The sequence below is a fragment of the Theropithecus gelada genome, chromosome 13 (assembly GCF_003255815.1).
Source record: "Theropithecus gelada isolate Dixy chromosome 13, Tgel_1.0, whole genome shotgun sequence".
Classification (NCBI taxonomy): Eukaryota; Metazoa; Chordata; class Mammalia; order Primates; family Cercopithecidae; genus Theropithecus; species Theropithecus gelada.
This window is the reverse complement of record NC_037681.1, coordinates 16,539,117-16,556,031: the sequence shown is the minus strand read 5'-3', so window position 1 is coordinate 16,556,031 and position 16,915 is coordinate 16,539,117. Positions and strand designations below refer to the sequence as shown.

At 40.9% G+C, this 16,915-nt stretch overlaps 1 protein-coding gene across 1 annotated transcript in view; it reads right to left on the bottom strand.

Moving 5' to 3' along the window:
• Positions 1 to 15,708, bottom strand: part of LONRF2 (LON peptidase N-terminal domain and ring finger 2) — a 38,679-nt gene extending 22,971 nt beyond the window's left edge. The window contains exons 1-2 of the mRNA XM_025354520.1: positions 15,030 to 15,708; positions 1,860 to 1,978 (exon numbers count right to left, since the gene is read on the bottom strand). Coding sequence (XP_025210305.1) covers positions 1,860 to 1,978; positions 15,030 to 15,708 — 798 coding nt within the window. The remainder of the gene's footprint in view (positions 1 to 1,859; positions 1,979 to 15,029) is intronic.
• Positions 15,709 to 16,915: the final 1,207 nt, after the last annotated feature.

Sequence of the window (16,915 nt, the reverse complement as noted above, 5' to 3'; positions counted from 1 at the left end):
AGCTTCTCTTCACTGGGCGTCTGTCAAGAACTGAGGTCCACAGGTTTGCAACAGACCCTGCAGGTATGGCCATCATTTCATACCACCTCATACACTAGATATTCATTTGCTGCCTCCCTTGAAAAGTTACAATTAGCCACGTACCTCTGTAGGAATTAAGTCTATCTTTTGTCAGAGATACACTGTCAAGTTTTTAGCTCAAAGAATAATACTATGGAGAGGAATCTAGCGTCAGAGGGCAATGCAGGGCTGCTGTCAGTCAGAAATAATAGTTATAATTCATAAGAACTAAGGCTTGATCATTACTGATAGAAATTAACTCAGAAGAAGACTGGCAGGGGAGAGGAACTGGGGACATGTCGGTCAAAAGATACAGAATTTCAGTCAAACAGGAGAAATAAGTTCAAGAGATCTATTACAATACCATATGTTGACTGTGGTCGATAATAAGGTATTGCATTCTTGAAAACTGCTAAGAGAATAGATTTTAAGTGTTCTCACCACAAAAATGGTATGTGAGGTAATGCATATGTTAATTAACTTGAATTTGCCATTTCTCAGTGTATACATGTTTCAAATCAACATATTGCACCTGATAAATTATACAAATTTGTGTTTGTCAATTGAAAACATAATTTTAAAGAAGAATGGATGAAGGCGTAGGAGAAAAGGCATTCGAAATTGGAGTCTAAACTTCTTTTATAGGGAAGCAAACAAGCAACAAAACAGATTTCTGAGCTTAGTCCAGCAAACATCTGTTTCCATCCTGAGCTTATTCCTAGGTTGAACTTGACACTCAAGCTAACCTGAAAATATTTGTTTTAAAAGATGGGAGGGAGGCCGGGCGCAGTGGCTCATGCCTGTAATCCCAGCACTTTGGGAGACCGACGCGGGCAGATGACGAGGTCAGGAGATTGAGACCATCCTGGCTAACACAGTGAAACTCTGTCTCTACTTAAAAATACAAAAAATTAGCTGGGTGTGGTGGCGGATGCCTGTAGTCCCAGTTACGCGGGAGGCTGAGGCAGGAGAATTGCCTAGCCTAGGTGACAGAGCGAGACTCCACCTAAAAAAAAAAAACCAAAAAAAAAAAAAAAACAGTTGGGAGGGAAAAGGGCAGGCTTCCCTGAGCTTGTCTACTAACCTGGCTTAATGTCTCTTTAATGTTTCTAAAACAAAGGTGATATAAAGTAATAGAGCAGAATAAATATTTTTAATTATTCACTAATAGAGCTGGTAATTTCATCACAAGTTCTTCAAAACTTTAACATTCAAAGATTCATGAAAAAGCTTTTATTCTTTGGCTTCTTGAACTTCTTTAAGTACTACTTAAGCTATCATTATTAGATCAGCAAAGTTTGTTTTTTGTCATGAGAGAAATATTAAACCTTTCCAATCAAAACACAGAGACTAAAATTAGTGTAAAATGTACACAAAATGTTACCTCTTTCACCAATAGCATTGATTTGTTCATATGCATATTAGGATCCAACAGCTAACCAGGATCAAGATGTGATCTTCCTATTTACGCTGCAATTTTAAATATTTTTTTCTTCACTTACAACTTTATAAAATTTGATTTTATTTATATATTTTTCAATGCAGCCAGCATATTATTCAGCTAAATTTCTATTAAGTGTAACCAAAATTCGTGTTTCTCAGCTAAATTCAGTCGGAGATTTAGTCTTTTAAATCAGGTTGCTTTAGTATGAGGTAAGGATTGCTAAATGTAGGCTACAGTAATTTGAGGGAAACATACTTTGTCTACAGGTACCTGATCACAATAATCTTACTTTTATTTTTAAGAAAATGGTATAAACTTCACATTGATTATCTCCAAAGCGAACACATACAAATACCTTAATCAAGAGAGGTTCATTCTGACAGACTGCACTGGCATCCTGGAACGCTTGCTCATAGTTCTTCATGGTCAAATATAACTCTGCCCGCAGCAGTAATAATGAATTATCATCAGGAGCTGAAAGACAGGAGGAACACAAATCAATAAAAATGACCGCATTTAAAAACAAGCAATCTTAATGTCATTACATATATTAAAGTGTATATATACATACGTATAAAGTATAAAGACGAAATAAGAAAGAATTGCTCCCTCCAATCGTATTTAGAGTTTAGTTATTTGGGAAGTATATTTTTGACAGCTCCTCTCAGCAAAACAGGAAGAAGATTAACAAGACTTGAAAAAGCACCAAGAAAAACAGAGCACCACTGAGTATTCCTACACACACACACAAGCTACATCATCTCCAATAATAAATTCAGCAACGGCTGAATCCTCTTACTGCTACAGCTAGGTATTTTTAGAAGAGATTTAAAATGATTTTTTATGAAAGTATGCAAGGAAATTCATGTTTAAGAAACAGAAAAGTAAAACATTTTTTTTTTTTCCCAGACATCGAGTCTCACTCTGTCGCCCAGGCTGACGTGCAATGGCGTGATCTCGGCCCATTGCAACCTCTGCCTCCTGGGTTCAAGCAATTCTCTTGCCTCAGCCTCCCCAGTAGCGAGGATTACAGGTATGTGCCACCATGCTCGGCTAATTTTTGTATTTTTAGTAGAGATGGGATTTCACCATGTTGGCCAGGCTGGTCTCAAACTCCTGACCTCAGGTGATCCACCCGCCTCAGCCTCCCAAAGTGCTGAGATGACAGGTGTGAGTCACTGTGCCTGGCCCATAATTTGTTTTTCTACACAACTTATAGATGCTGATTTGTCCCCATAATTGTAACTAGAGTACATTCTCTTAAGGGAAGAAAGAAAAAAAAAAACTCCTTTCTCTGCATTCCTCAACAGCAGAGGTCCTGATAATGACTCACGCGCTGCCACAGACTTAAGTCCAGCTACACAGAAGCCAAAACTGGCTCTCTCTTTGGACTGACTTGCAGTCTACGAAGTATTGACTTGGCAGAGTCCCATGGCAAAGGCAGGAAGCCAGACCTCAGAAAGGCAGAACCATCACAGCCTTTTTCCTTACTGTGGGGCCTGGCTCACTCTACCTACGCCCACCTACGATCCTTGTAGGAGGGCTACAGCTATGCATTTTAGTTCAACCACACATTTTCTGAGCTCCTAAGATGTGTTCTCATCCCTCTACCTAATGTACGTTTTCAGTTTCCTCCAAAATCTCAACCTTGACTCTTTTCAAACTACCCCCTTGGTCCTTTCCAAATGCTACTAGCCTCCTTTTAGTTGATGTAGGTAACTGAGCAAGCCTGCACCAGAGAACTGACGCATCAAGATACTACACCAAGACATGGTGAAAAGTAACTACCTATAAATGTGTCATCACCACATATAGGTCACATAGAGAAGGTATAACAAGAAAAAAGTAGAAGTGGAAAGAAATAGCAAGAGTTAAAAAATACAATTTGAATTATTAAAAGAGACATTGCTGGGTATGGATAACTGGCTAGAGCAGGTGGCAGAAACTTGTTTTCTGTAACAGGCCAGATAGTAAATATTTTAGGCTTTGCAGGCAAAGAGGCAAATGGAAAGATATTATATAGATACTTGTTTAACAAGAAGGAAAACAAATTTTCACAGATTTCTTATAGATGCAATTTAAAATATGGTAAGGATAGTAATTTAAGTACTTTTTTGGAATACAGATAAACTAATGAAAGAATGGAATTCTGGTTTGGGGAATAACATTTTTCTTAATTAAGTTCCCAAGTTAGTGTTTCCTATGATCAAAACAACTGAAAATATTCATCTGTTAATTATGATCGAACACGAGATTTTATGTATTTCATCTTTGAAAATGCGCATCTAACTCTGAAATGCTGGCATCAATTCATATGATTTTAAATTGAGCATTTTAATTGCTGAGAAGACATTATAGAATTCTATTAGATTCTCCTCACGATATCTGCCTTTTTAGCATGTCATTAGATTATTTCCAACTAAAAGATTGGTGAAAGTGCCTCATACGCACAGTTAAATGCATTTTGAAATATACAATTCTCCTTTGGAGATTTTTAGAAAGCTACAAAAAAAAATGTGCTCCTAGAAGTACAGTTTTTTAGGCTTGGATTATAACTGCTGCAAATCTGTGTAAGAATGGAGATCTCGTATCCTGTTTCCACTTGGCTAAAGTTTCTTATTAGTCCAATCTACCAATGGATTTTCTGGAATGTTTTAAACAAGAATGTCATGCGCAATTCACTCTTTTTCATTCTAGTATTTATACATTGTACCTCCTATTTACTTATACTCTCATATTGCAATAATAGTGACAGCATTTTCTCTTATTCTTGAATTTAAAACGTGTGTCTAATGTTTTAACATAAAATACGTTTGTTGTAAGTTTCTGAGAGAAAATATTTATCCAGTTAGGTGATTTCTCTCCTATTCCTAGTTTTCTGTAAGGACTTTATAACAAGTAGGTGTTAATTTTATAGACTGCTTTCAGCATCTGAGAGATTACATATCGTCTATCTCCTTCAACCTGTTGCGGTGAATTACTCTGAAAGATTTCTCTAGTACTGGATTATCCTTATGGCCCTAATATAAGCTCTTCTTGGTCTTAACTCTTATGACACTGCTGGACTCCAACTACTAATAAATTTAATTAGGATTTTGACATCTATATACATATGTAAGACTAGCCTATACATTTTTTTTTCTTGTGCGAGCTTTACCTGATTGTGGTGTCAAGATTATACTAACCTTATTAAATGAGATGAAAATCTTCCCACATTTTTCTATGATCTGAAATAAGATGGAAATCAGTCATTGAAAGCTGTAAGGACTTGCTTGACCTTAGCACCTTTTCAGCAGAAGAGAATCCCTGAGTAGCATTATCATTTTTTTATAGGGTCATGTCAGCCTTTTACTTCTTCAGGGATAAATTTTGATAATTTGTATTTTACTTAAAATTGTCCTTTTTATATAAGTTTTAAAATCTTCTATAAATATCCTTTTATATCCGCAATTACGCTTCTTTATTCCTGATGGTATTTATGCCTTGCTTTTTCTTCAACACATTTGTCAAATATTTGTCCCTTAATGGTCTTTGTAATGAACCAGTTTCTGACCTGTTAACTAAGTCAATTTTTTTCTGTTTTACTAATATCTTGTTCATTATTCCTCTGCTTATACTATCTTTGTGTTAGCTTAATTAATCTTGATAAAGCTTCCAGGGTTAAAAATACATTTCATTTACATTTATTTTTAATCATTCTTTTTTATATTTAAGTTTCTACTCACAGGCCGGGCGCGGTGGCTCAAGCCTGTAATCCCAGCACTTTGGGAGGCCGAGACAGGTGGATCACGAGGTCAGGAGATCGAGACCATCCTGGCTAACATGGTGAAACCCCGTCTCTACTAAAAAATACAAAACACTAGCCGGGCGAGGTGGCGGTTGCCTGTAGTCCCAGCTACTCGGGAGGCTGAGGCAGGAGAATGGCATAAACCCAGGAGGCGGAGCTTGCAGTGAGCTGAGATCCGGCCACTGCACTCCAGCCTGGGCCACAAAGCGAGACTCTGTCTCAAAAAAAAAAAAAAAAAAAAAAAGTTTCTACTCACATTCTAAAGGGTGCTTTAACTGAAGTCCAAATTTCATAAAATTCACACCTCCCATCTACACTTGATCTTAGCCAAAAGGCCAAAAAACAAACACTTCTCATCTAGACACTGAAAGAATCAAACTGTTTTCTCTGTTGGCTTCCACCATTTGGTGATACATTTGTGAGGACAGCACTTCACAATTTAGTCTTTTAAAACACATAAAATAAATGCCTACACATTTTCTAAGGATTAAACCTTAGGCTTAACAAAACTAAAGGAATTCTCCAAGGATCACTCAAAAATAAGCAGAAGAGGAAGTGCACATTTAAAGTCTTTGTGTAGACAAAACATATGGAAGAAAAATGTACCTATGTACTTCCCAAGGAATTGATGCAAAATTTCAGTAGGTTCACCAATTAACCCCTCTATGGGGAAAAGTCGTAAGAGGGCAGCCTACGACCCAGGCTTTGAGAGGAAAAGAGGAGATGTCTACCACGTCTGTGTTTAGGGTTCACCAAAGGCTTCTTCCAACTGCAACCCAGAGCCACTGTTGTACTCGGAGCTAGGGTTACAGCTATAAAATTTGTCAAATGTGTGCAGTGGTGAGAAATGGAGAATTACATGTTATTTTAAACGAGTTAAATGAACCAGGCATGGTGGCGCATGCCTGTAATCCCAACACCTTGGGAGGCCCAGGTGGAGCAGATCACTTGAGGTCACAAGTTTGAGACCAGCCTGGCCAACATGGCGAGACCCCATCTCTACTAAAAGTAAAAAATTAGTCAGTCATGGTGGCACGTGGCTGTAATTCCAGCTACTTGGGAGGCTGAAGCACAAGAATCACTTAAACCTGAGAGGTGGAGGTTGCAGTGAGCCAAGACTGTGCCACTGTACTCCAGCCTGGGTGACAGAGTGAGACCCAGTTTCAAATAAAGAAACAAACAAACAAACAAACACATAAAGTAATAAAAACTGGGTAGTGTTCCCTGTGAAAAGAAAGAATGGCAATACTCCTCAAAGCCTATGTATTCAAACTGATGGGAGACTGTAATTATAGAGTCAAGCCCACAAATCTTAGGTGTGTATCTTGAACTCTTACATATGCACCCGTGCCATCATCACACCAATCATCCCCAGGGCCTAAGCGGGTTCCCTTGTGCACTATCCCACTTAGTGTGCACTGCTAAAGGTAACCACCATTCTCACCTCTGTCACTTTGGATTACTTTTTCCAGTTTTCTAACTTCTCTAAATGGATAATTATAAATGGAATGTACTTTTTTTGTATCTGACTTCTCACTAAATTATCATTCTGTGAGATTCATTCATATTGTTATATGTCTCAGTAATATTTTTAAATTAATCTTTCAATAAAATTTAAAAATCGCTGTGTAATATTACACTGTAGGATTGATTTATTTACTCATTCTACTAGTGACGAACAATTGAACTGCTCCCCAAATGTTTCTGGTATATATAAATAAAGCTGTAATGAATATTCCTGTACACATATTTTGATGGACATAAGCATTCATTTTTATCTAGGAATATACTCAAAAGTATAAATGCCACATCAGAGGTTGTATGAGTTTTGCTCTAGCAGGTGCTACCAAACATATTTCTTAAGTTGTCACACAAACTTATGCTTCCACCAGTAATTTAAGAGTTCCAATTGCTGCAAATAAAAACGAATTATTGCCAGTTCTTTTCATTTCAGCTACTCTGGTGGGGATGTACTAACTTATTTTCATTTTAATTTGCATTTGAGCACTAATTATGTTGTGCAGTCTTTTAGATGTTAATTGCTCAGTTGGAGATCTAGTTTTAAAAAGCACCTATTTAACTCTTTGCGTATTACGTAGTTTCAGCTCAAGTTGTTTCTATCAACGGTGTTAAGTGAGTACTTACTGTGTTTAGACAGATCGGCTTTTTCTTTTTGAATCATAGGCATTATTTATTCTGCATTAGAGGTCTCAGTAAGATATTTGTATACTCATCCCCTTCTCACTCTTTTGGGGGCCTCTGAGGAACAGAAGTTTTATGGTTATGCTTTTTGTGTCTTATTTAAGAAACAACTGCCTACCCCAAGTCCTTGAAAACGGTCTCCTATGACTCCTAGATACTTAATTGTAATTTTGTTATATGATGTGAGATAGGTATTCAAGTTTTCTTTTCCATATAGAAAAGCAACTGACTCTTTTCTCCCCATTGAATTCCATTAGCATCTTTGTAGAAAATCAAGAAACTGTATATGTGAGAGTCAGTTTCAATGTGTCTATTTTTAAGCCAATACAATGCTGTCCTAATTACTGCAGCATTATAGTAAGTATTGGTATCTGCTGGTGTAAATCCGCCAGCGTGGTTTTTTTTCTTCATTGTTGCCTTGGTCATTCATCAATTTCCACCAAAAACATTGGCTAGGATTTTCTCTGAGATTGCACTGAATTTACCATTCAATCAGCAGAGAACTCATGTCTTGCCAATACTGAGTTTTGCAATCCATGAAAAAAATGATATATCCATCCATTTAAGTCTGCTTTAATTTCTCTCAGAAATGTTTCATGTTTTCAGTGTATTGAAATGAAATTTTCAGTGTAGAGGTATTAAACATCTTTCAGACATTTCAGGATTCATTCCAAGGAATCTGTTTATATAAATTGTTTAAAAATTTTTTTCCTGGCCGGGCGCGGTGGCTCAAGCCTGTAATCCCAGCACTTTGGGAGGCCGAAACAGGCGGATCACGAGGTCAGGAGATCGAGACCATCCTGGCTAACACAGTGAAACCCCATCTCTACTAAAAAATACAAAAAAAAAAAAAAACTAGCCGGGCGAGGTGGCGGGCGCCTGTAGTCCCAGCTACTCGGGAGGCTGAGGCAGGAGAATGGCATAAACTCGGGAGGCGGAGCTTGCAGTGAGCCAAGATCTGGCCACTGCACTCCAGCCTGGGCGACAGAGCGAGACTCCCTCTCAAAAAAAAAAAAAAAAAAAAAAAATTTTCCTATTTGCTTTTTTCTAAGTATATAGTTAACTTTGATACCTCTATATTGACCTTGTAGGCAGCAATCTGGATAAATCATTTATAATTTCTAATAGTTCATACATTCTTCTGCAGTTTCTACGTACGCCAGGTCATCTACAAATAATGACAGTTTTTTGTTTATCTTTTATTTTTCCAATCTTAATACATAGCTATCTAGAATCTCCAGTGAAATGCTGAGTGGCAGTGAGAATAGAATATTGTTACCTTCTCATTCAATGGGAAAACATTATTTCATCATTAATTATGATAGCTGCTATCTCATTTTTATAGACTTTTAACAAATTAAGAAAGTTCCCTTTTATTCGTAGTTTCCTGAGAGATGCTAACACGCATCATATCATTTTTCTTTTTTCTGTAAAGATGGTGAATTACATTGCTTGATTTTCCAGGACTAAACAAAACTTAACCTGCTTGATAGTGATGTGATATTCTTTAAGGATATCAATGGATTCAGTTTGCTAATATTTTGTTTAGGATTTTTGTAACTATATTCATAAGAAATATTGGGCTGTATTTTTCCTGTCTTGTTACTGATTTTGGCTCCTTTATTTCCTTCTCTGTACTCTCTTTGGATTCTATTTGCTTTTCTTTTTCTAGCACCTTGAAATTGAAGCCTAGAGATCACTGACTATTAGCTGTTCTTTTGTAGTATGGGCACTTAAAACAGGAAGTTTCCCTCTAAGCACTGTTGCACTGCATCCCATAGTGTTTGATATTTGTATTTTCATTATCATTCAGGTAAATTAGAAAAATTTCCTGGCCGGGCACAGTGGCTCACACATGTAATCCCAGCACTTTGGGAGGCTGAGGCAAGTGGATCACAAGGTCAGGAGATCGAGACCATCCTGGCTAACACGGTGAAATCCCATCTCTACTAAAAATACAAACAATTAGCCGGGCATGGTGGTGGGTACCTGTAGTCCCAGCTACTGGGGAGGCTGAGGCAAGAGAATGGCGTGAACCTGGGAGGCAGAGCTTGCAGTGAGCTGAGATTGCGCCACTGCACTCCAGCCTAGGCGACAGAGCAAGACTCCATCTCAAAAGAAAAAAAAAAAGAAAATTTTCTAATAATTATTAGAAATTCTAATAATTCTAATAATTACTAGAAAATTAGAAAATTTTCTGCTTTACATTATGATTCATTTTACCCATCATTATACAAAAATATATTGCTTAATTTCAAAAATTTGAAAATATTCTATTTACCTGCTATTTAATTTTAGTTTAAGTCCACAGTGTTTAAAGAAGATATACAGTCTGATTTCAATCTTTTAATATTTATTATGACTTCATGGCCTAATCCAGGAGTTGGCAAACGCAACCACAGGCCAACTCCAATGCTCTGCCTATGGTCATGGGAGCCTAAATGTCTGTGTTTTTGCAGTAGTTGTAGACACACATTAATTAAATCAAAGTGCTGCAGTATGTTGTACCTATATCCTTACCTATTTTTCAATCCTTACTTTATCAGTTACTAAAAGTTTTGTTCAAAATCTCCAGTGATTTCCCCTTTCACTTTTGTCTCCTTTTGTTCTCTCCGTGTGTGTGTGTATACTTGTTGTTAGGTGCATAAAAATTTAGGAATATTATGATACATTATTTTTTCTGTTGAACTGACTCATTCATCATAAATGTCTTTATTTCTTCTGATATTCCTTGCCTTAAAGAATACTTTATCTCATAGTCATTTTGCCATATCAGGCCTTTTTTTTTGTCCGTCTCTGTTGCCATCCTACTAATTTTAACCTTTTTTGTGTTCTTACACCTAAAGTTTACCTCGTGTGTAAACAGCATGTAACTATAATTCACTTAATCCAGTCTGCCAACATTTAGTTTTTAAATGGAAAATTCAGGTCTTCACATTTAATGTAAATTAAATCCCCATTTTTCTATTTCTTTTCTAGTTATCCCACTTATTCTCTGCTGCTCTATTTTTCCCTCCCATTTTCTTTTGGATTAATCAAGTATTACTTTACTATTTCACTACAGTTTTTTAATTTTACCTTCCTATTGGTGGTTACTCAAGATAACAGAACATGCAAACCTGATTTAGCAGTCTACTTTAAATTAGTACTTTTGCCGGGCACGGTGGCTCAAGCCTGTAATCCCAGCACTTTGGGAGGCCGAGGCGGGTGGATCACGAGGTCAGGAGATCGAGACTATCCTGGCTAACATGGTGAAACCCCGTCTCTACTAAAAATACAAAAAACTAGCCGGGCGTGGTGGCGGGCGCCTGTAGTCTCAGCTACTTGGGAGGCTGAGGCGGGAGAATGGCGTGAACCCGGGAGGCGGAGCTTGCAGTGAGCCGAGATCACGCCACTGCACTCCAGCCTGGGAGACACAGCGAGACTCCGTCTCAAAAAAAAATAAAATAAAATAAAATAAATTAGTACTTTTACTACCTCCGAAACAGTGTATAAACCATACAACAATTTAACTATATTTACCCATTCTGGCTTTGTACTATTGCCATATCCTTCACTTTTATGTATGCTACAAATACCACAAGACATTATTATTGTTATTTGAAATAGTCAATATTGTCTTACATTGTTACACCTTCTAGCACTCTTTACTCTGTGCATTAGTTCCATGCATCCATATGGATACTTTTCCTTTAGCCGGAAGACTTCCCCTCAGTATATTATGAAATGTAATTCTGATGGCAATAAAATACTTTAGCTTGAGTTACTTCTTTGGTTTAAAGAACCTTGATTTTGTCTCTATTTGTGAAAAATATTTTCAGCTGGGTAATGAATTCCAGCTAGGTTTTGTTTTTTGTTTCAGCACTGTAAAGACGTTATTCCATTATCTTCTAGCTTTAATAATTTTGTCTAAAAGTCAACTGTCAGTCTTCTATGATTTCTTCAAAGGAACTATGTCCTGTCTTCTCTAACTGCATTTAAATTCTCTTTATCTTTGGTTTTCAGGAACTAAACTATAATGCACTTGGATGGGTTTTGTGTGTATGTTTGTGTGTGCATTTGTGTCCATCCTGTTGGGCTTAGTGAACTTTTTGATTCAGTGATTTAAAGTTTCTCATCAGATTTGGAAAATTCTCAATTACTTTTTTCTTTAAATATTTCTCTTGTCTTTCCCCTCTCTCTTCTTTCAGGATTCCAATTTCATAGATGTTGGAACTTCTGTCTGTGTCTCACATAAACTCTCATGCTCTCTTTTATTCTTCTTCTGTGATTCAGTTTGGATATTTCCTGTTGACTTGCCTCTGAGTTTTCTCATTCAGACTTCTGATGTGTGCCATCTGGTTTGTAACAAATCTAATTAATTCTCAACTTCAGATATTGTATTTTGAATTTCCAGAATACTCACTTGGCTCTTTTTTATAGACAACTGTCTTCTGAATGCTTTATATTTTCATACATTTATTTACCTCTTACATACGTACTAGTGATTTTAAATTCTACTCATAACTTATTGTCCAAAAGTAGTCACATGGCTCCACCTAATCACAGGTGGACCAGGAAGTGTAATCCTACCTTGTTTGGGGAAGGTATAGAGATAGACCAGTACTAATGACTACCACACTTGGCTAAGGTCACATAATAAATAAGTGTCAGAAGTCAGGGGTGGTGGCTTATGCCTATAATCCTGGCACTTTGGGAGGCTGAGGTGGGCAGATCACTTGAGGACAGGAGTTGGAGATCAGCCTGGACAACATAGTGAAACACGTCTCTACTAATAGTAAACACACAAAAAAATACAATGCATGGTGGTGCGTGCCTGTAATCCCAGTTACCTGAGAGGCTGAGGCACGAGAGTCACTCTTGACCGCAGGAGGCAGAGGTTGCAGTGAGCCGAGATCATATCACTGCAGTCCAGCCTGGGTGACAGAGCGAGACCTTATCTCAAAGAAAAAGAAAAAGCCAGGCGTGGTGGCTCATGCCTAATATCCCAGCACTGTGGGAGGCTGAGGAGGGCGGATCACAAGGTCAGGAGATTGAGACCATCATAGCCAACATGGTGAAACCCCATCTTTACTAAAAATACAAAACTTAGCTGGGTGTGGTGGTGTGTGCCTGTAATCCCAGCTCTTAGGGAGGCTGAGGCAGGAAAATTGCTTGAACCAGGGAGGTGGAGGTTGTACAGCCGTGCCACTACACTCCAGCCTGGTGACAGAGCAAAACTCCGTCTAAAAAAAAAAAAGTCAGAGCTTGGATCTAAACACAGGTATTTCTGATTCCAAACATCGGTGAACTTTTTTTTTTTTTTTTTACTATATCAAAACCTCTTTAAAAGGGCTAATTTATTTGGAAATTAAATGTTTTCATAAAATTTTAAGCTAATCTTTGAATAGAAAAATGAATACATTCTATATAAGTTCTCATATGAATTTACTGAAATAGTCTTTTAAAAACCTTTAAACTAGGTCTAATATATACATAGAAAAGCAAAAAATATAAGTATATAGTGCAATGAACTGTTGCAAAGTGAACACACTTGTGTATCCATCCCCTAAATCAAGAAACAGAACATCACCACTATCCCACAGATCCCTCTCATACTTCCTCACAATCACTATTCCCTTTTCATCCACCCAAGGTAAACACTGTCCTTACTTCTAACATCCTACAGTAAGTTTGTCTGTTTGGACTTACAGATACATAGGATCATATAGTAAAAATGCTTGAGTCTGACTTCTTCCACTTAACATTATGTTTGTGAGATTTGTCCACATCGTAGTTTGTAACTGTAGTTGATTTATTTTCTTTCTGTATAGTATGCTATGAAAACATAATCATATATGCACCCCTTCTGCTCTTACTGGACATTTGGGTTGTGTGCACTTTTGGGGTGTCTCTAACAATGACATACACTCTTGTACCTACTTGCACATTCTTTTGGGGGCACATATGCATATACCTCTTTGAAACTATTTGGCCAACGACAGGCTTACCATCTGCAGACACTACCAAATATTTTTCAGGGGTATAATTTGCAGCCCCTTCAGCAGCATATAAACATCGCAGCTTTTCATTTTTCTATATCTTCTCCAACATCTAAATATAGATGAAGCATTTCCAATGAAAATTTGGTGTTGGAATTGGGTAGTGCAGTAAATGCAAAATATATAATGAATTTCAAAGGCTAAGTTTAAAAAAGGAAAATCTCAATTATTTTTTAAAATTGAAGGCATGTTGAAATAATATTTTGAATGCATAGGGTTAAAAATTGCTAAAATAAATTTCACCTGCTTTTTTCACCCTTTCAATGTAGCTACAAGAAAATTCCAAATATGTGTGGCTTACACGGCAATTCTATTGGGTAGTGCTGCTCCAACACCACCAATACGTAAATTAGTAGAAAACTAAAAAATATGCCTGTTAAAGTATGGATATGTTGGTTGCAAAAACTACAGAATACTTGTCAGAAAAGCTGAGTTAAGTGCTCTATTCCAGCAGAGAATATCCCAATTTAGATATAGATATTGAGCACTTGTTCAATTATTGTTTTGTTTTTTTTTTTTTTTTTTTGCAAGACAAAATTGGATGCTAGTCACCTTATAATTTGTGCTTTCTAAAAGAGAAAACCTTAATCCTAGGTTTAAAATAACATGCGAACTGACTGTAGCATGCTAGAAGATTCTTTTAGTAACAAGAGATTCAACAAGTCTTCTCGGCTAGTGCTTTAAATCACATACCCCCTATTATAAAACCGGTGAAACCAGAAAGCAAACGGTCCTCCTTACACGGCCCCAAACAACTGCCAATAGAGCGCATATTCCTATGTCAAAGCCCAAAACGATGACAGAAGTTTGGTCTTCCTTTCAGCTAAGTAGTGTTAACAGGTGGTGGTTGGGTGGAGGCAGGAGAATGCCTGTTGCTGGTCTCAGGCCTCAGATAAATCAGGGAATGACTGAATGAATAATTTTAAAACTACACACAATAGTCAGTGTAACTATCTTGTAAGTTAAATACGCCATGACATCTAATGATGGCCTCTGAGGCAGAGAGCAGGCTAGAGCCGGAGCGTGTGACGTGATGACAGCAGAGTGGAGGGGGTTCCTTCCTGACTATATTAGCTGAAACCCAAAGCAAATCCTGCCCCAGTACAAGGCATCCCGTTCCGCGCCTCTAGTGTGTCAGTTACATGCATTTTCCCTCAGGGTGAGCAAAAATATTTGGTCACCCTCCCCACTCCTCAACAGCGCAGAAGGTGCCAAAAGGCAATTACAGGACCTTACAGAGCTGCTCCCGGGGCCGCGGGAAACTTACCAGCATCCTGGAAAAGACAAAACCAGTGGGGTGCAGGTGGCCTCTCCTGGCTACAGGGTGTGGCCGCCCCCACCTTTCACCTTCCCATGGTTAGGAAGCAAAGTGACCCCTAAGCCTGGACAATGCACTCGGAAGCCCAAAACCTGTCAGGCCCACCGGTCAGCTCCCCACCCCGCTGCTGGGCCCGACAGGTGTAGGGGAGGCGGACCCTCCCCGCAGCCGACTCACCGAGATCCAGCGCCTGGTCGCACCTGAGCAGCGCGGCCTCGGGCTGCTGCTGCCGCTGCAGGCTACGCGCCTGGCCCGCCAACCTGCGCAGCCGGCACTCGGCCGGGAAGCACTTCTCCAGCAGGCCGCTCAGCACCACGTTCACGCGCCGCGCCTGCGGCCGCGCGGGCCCCGGCTCCACGCAGCGCTTGCAGACTGTGAGCCCGCAGGGCAGCGTCACCGGCTTGTGCAGCAACCGCCGGCAGCGCGGGCAGCCGAGCAGGTCGCGGGGCGCGCGGGGCGCCGGGGCCGGCCCTCCCTCGCCCGGCGCCTCGGGCTCGCCGCCCGGGTTCTCCGCGGACAGCGGGCGCTCGCGCAGGCCCACGGCGCGCACCAGGCCGCCCGCCAGCTCCTCCAGCTCCTCCGGCCGCAGCGCCCCGAGCCGCGCGGCGCCGCGGAACGCGCCCAGGGCCTCCGGGAGGCGGCCGGCGCGGGCCAGCGCGTCCCCCAGCCTCAGGCACAGGCCGCGGTCCGGCTGCGCCAGCCCGGCTAGCATGGAGCGGAAGAGCTCGGCTGCCATCTCGTACTCGCCCGCGCGGAAGGCCTCGTCGCCCTCCTCCAAGCGCTGGGCGATCGGCTCCGCGCGATCGCAGCCGGGACACTGGGGCGGCGGCGGCGGCGGGACCGGCTCGGGGCTCATCACCGCGGGGCTGCGACGACGCGGGTCCGGAGCGAAGGCGCGGAGCAGGGAGGACGCGCTGCTGCTGGGAACTGGTCTGCGGGAGCGCGGTCTCAGCCTTCGGCAGCAGCCACGCGCGGCTGGGGGCGGCGCGCTGCGAGCGGCTGAGACCGCGGGCGGGGGCGGGCGCCTGGCTCGGGCAGCGTCCTCAGCGCGGCGTGGGCGGCGAGCCCCGCAGGGCTGCAACCGTTCCGGGGCGGGGGCCGCGACAGGCACCCGGGCGCAACCTGAGCCCCTGCCCACGCGCGGCGGCCTCGCAGTCCCGCGGGCTTCGGTAACTCAGGTAGCTGCGGGAACGCGGTGACCGCGCTCCAGGTCCGCGTCTTCTGCGCTGCTTCCCCCACACCCTCGCCTGGGGGCCCCTGCGCGACTGCGCGCCCGTCTCCTGCCCGCCGCCTCCCTACAGAGGTGCCGGGGCCCTGAGAGCAGGTGGCCTTGGCCGAGGGCTGCTGGCGCGCCGGCTCCGCGGCACCTGCTCTTCCCCAGAGGCCTGGTCGCCCCCACAACCTGTGGCTCTGCTTAAGCGCGAACCCAGGAAAAGTCACCAAACGCATCACGCATCTCTAGCTTCGACTTAGGAAATTGTCCTAAATGACTGGGGAGGCTGAAGTGGGCACCCCGAGGCCCCACCTCAGCGAGCTTCTGTTAACGAAACTGTAGGCTGAGGCCTTTGAGAACTCATTTTAACAGAGAACGTGGAGGGCCAAGAAAACCAGATGCCAGGAGGAGAGAGGGATTTGAGAAATAGACAATTGTATTGTGCCCTTGATTAGGAAGCAGAAATAGAACTAGAAATTGAATTCTAATTAATAGAATTAGAATAGAAATACAAAGTGCACCCTAACATGGAGTACTGCAGACATAAGTTGCTGGGGAGAGAGAGTTAAACGCTCCATTGGTGTACAAGCAAGGATTAAATTAAAATCCTCTGTGTGCATTAACTGGGTTCAGAATTTCTCCTATATAGCCTATATATTTCTCCTTATAGTTCTCCTGTATAGCCTGCTCCCTTCTTCCTGTTGTCACAGTATCTGTTTTATCCTGTGTATTTGAATACAATAAAATGCATTACGATATTCTAGAATTCATACTACTGTTCATATTTCAAGAAGAAATTGTTTTAAAGATTGGAGAGGTTTTTCTACATCTAAAACCGCTGGCTAAAGAA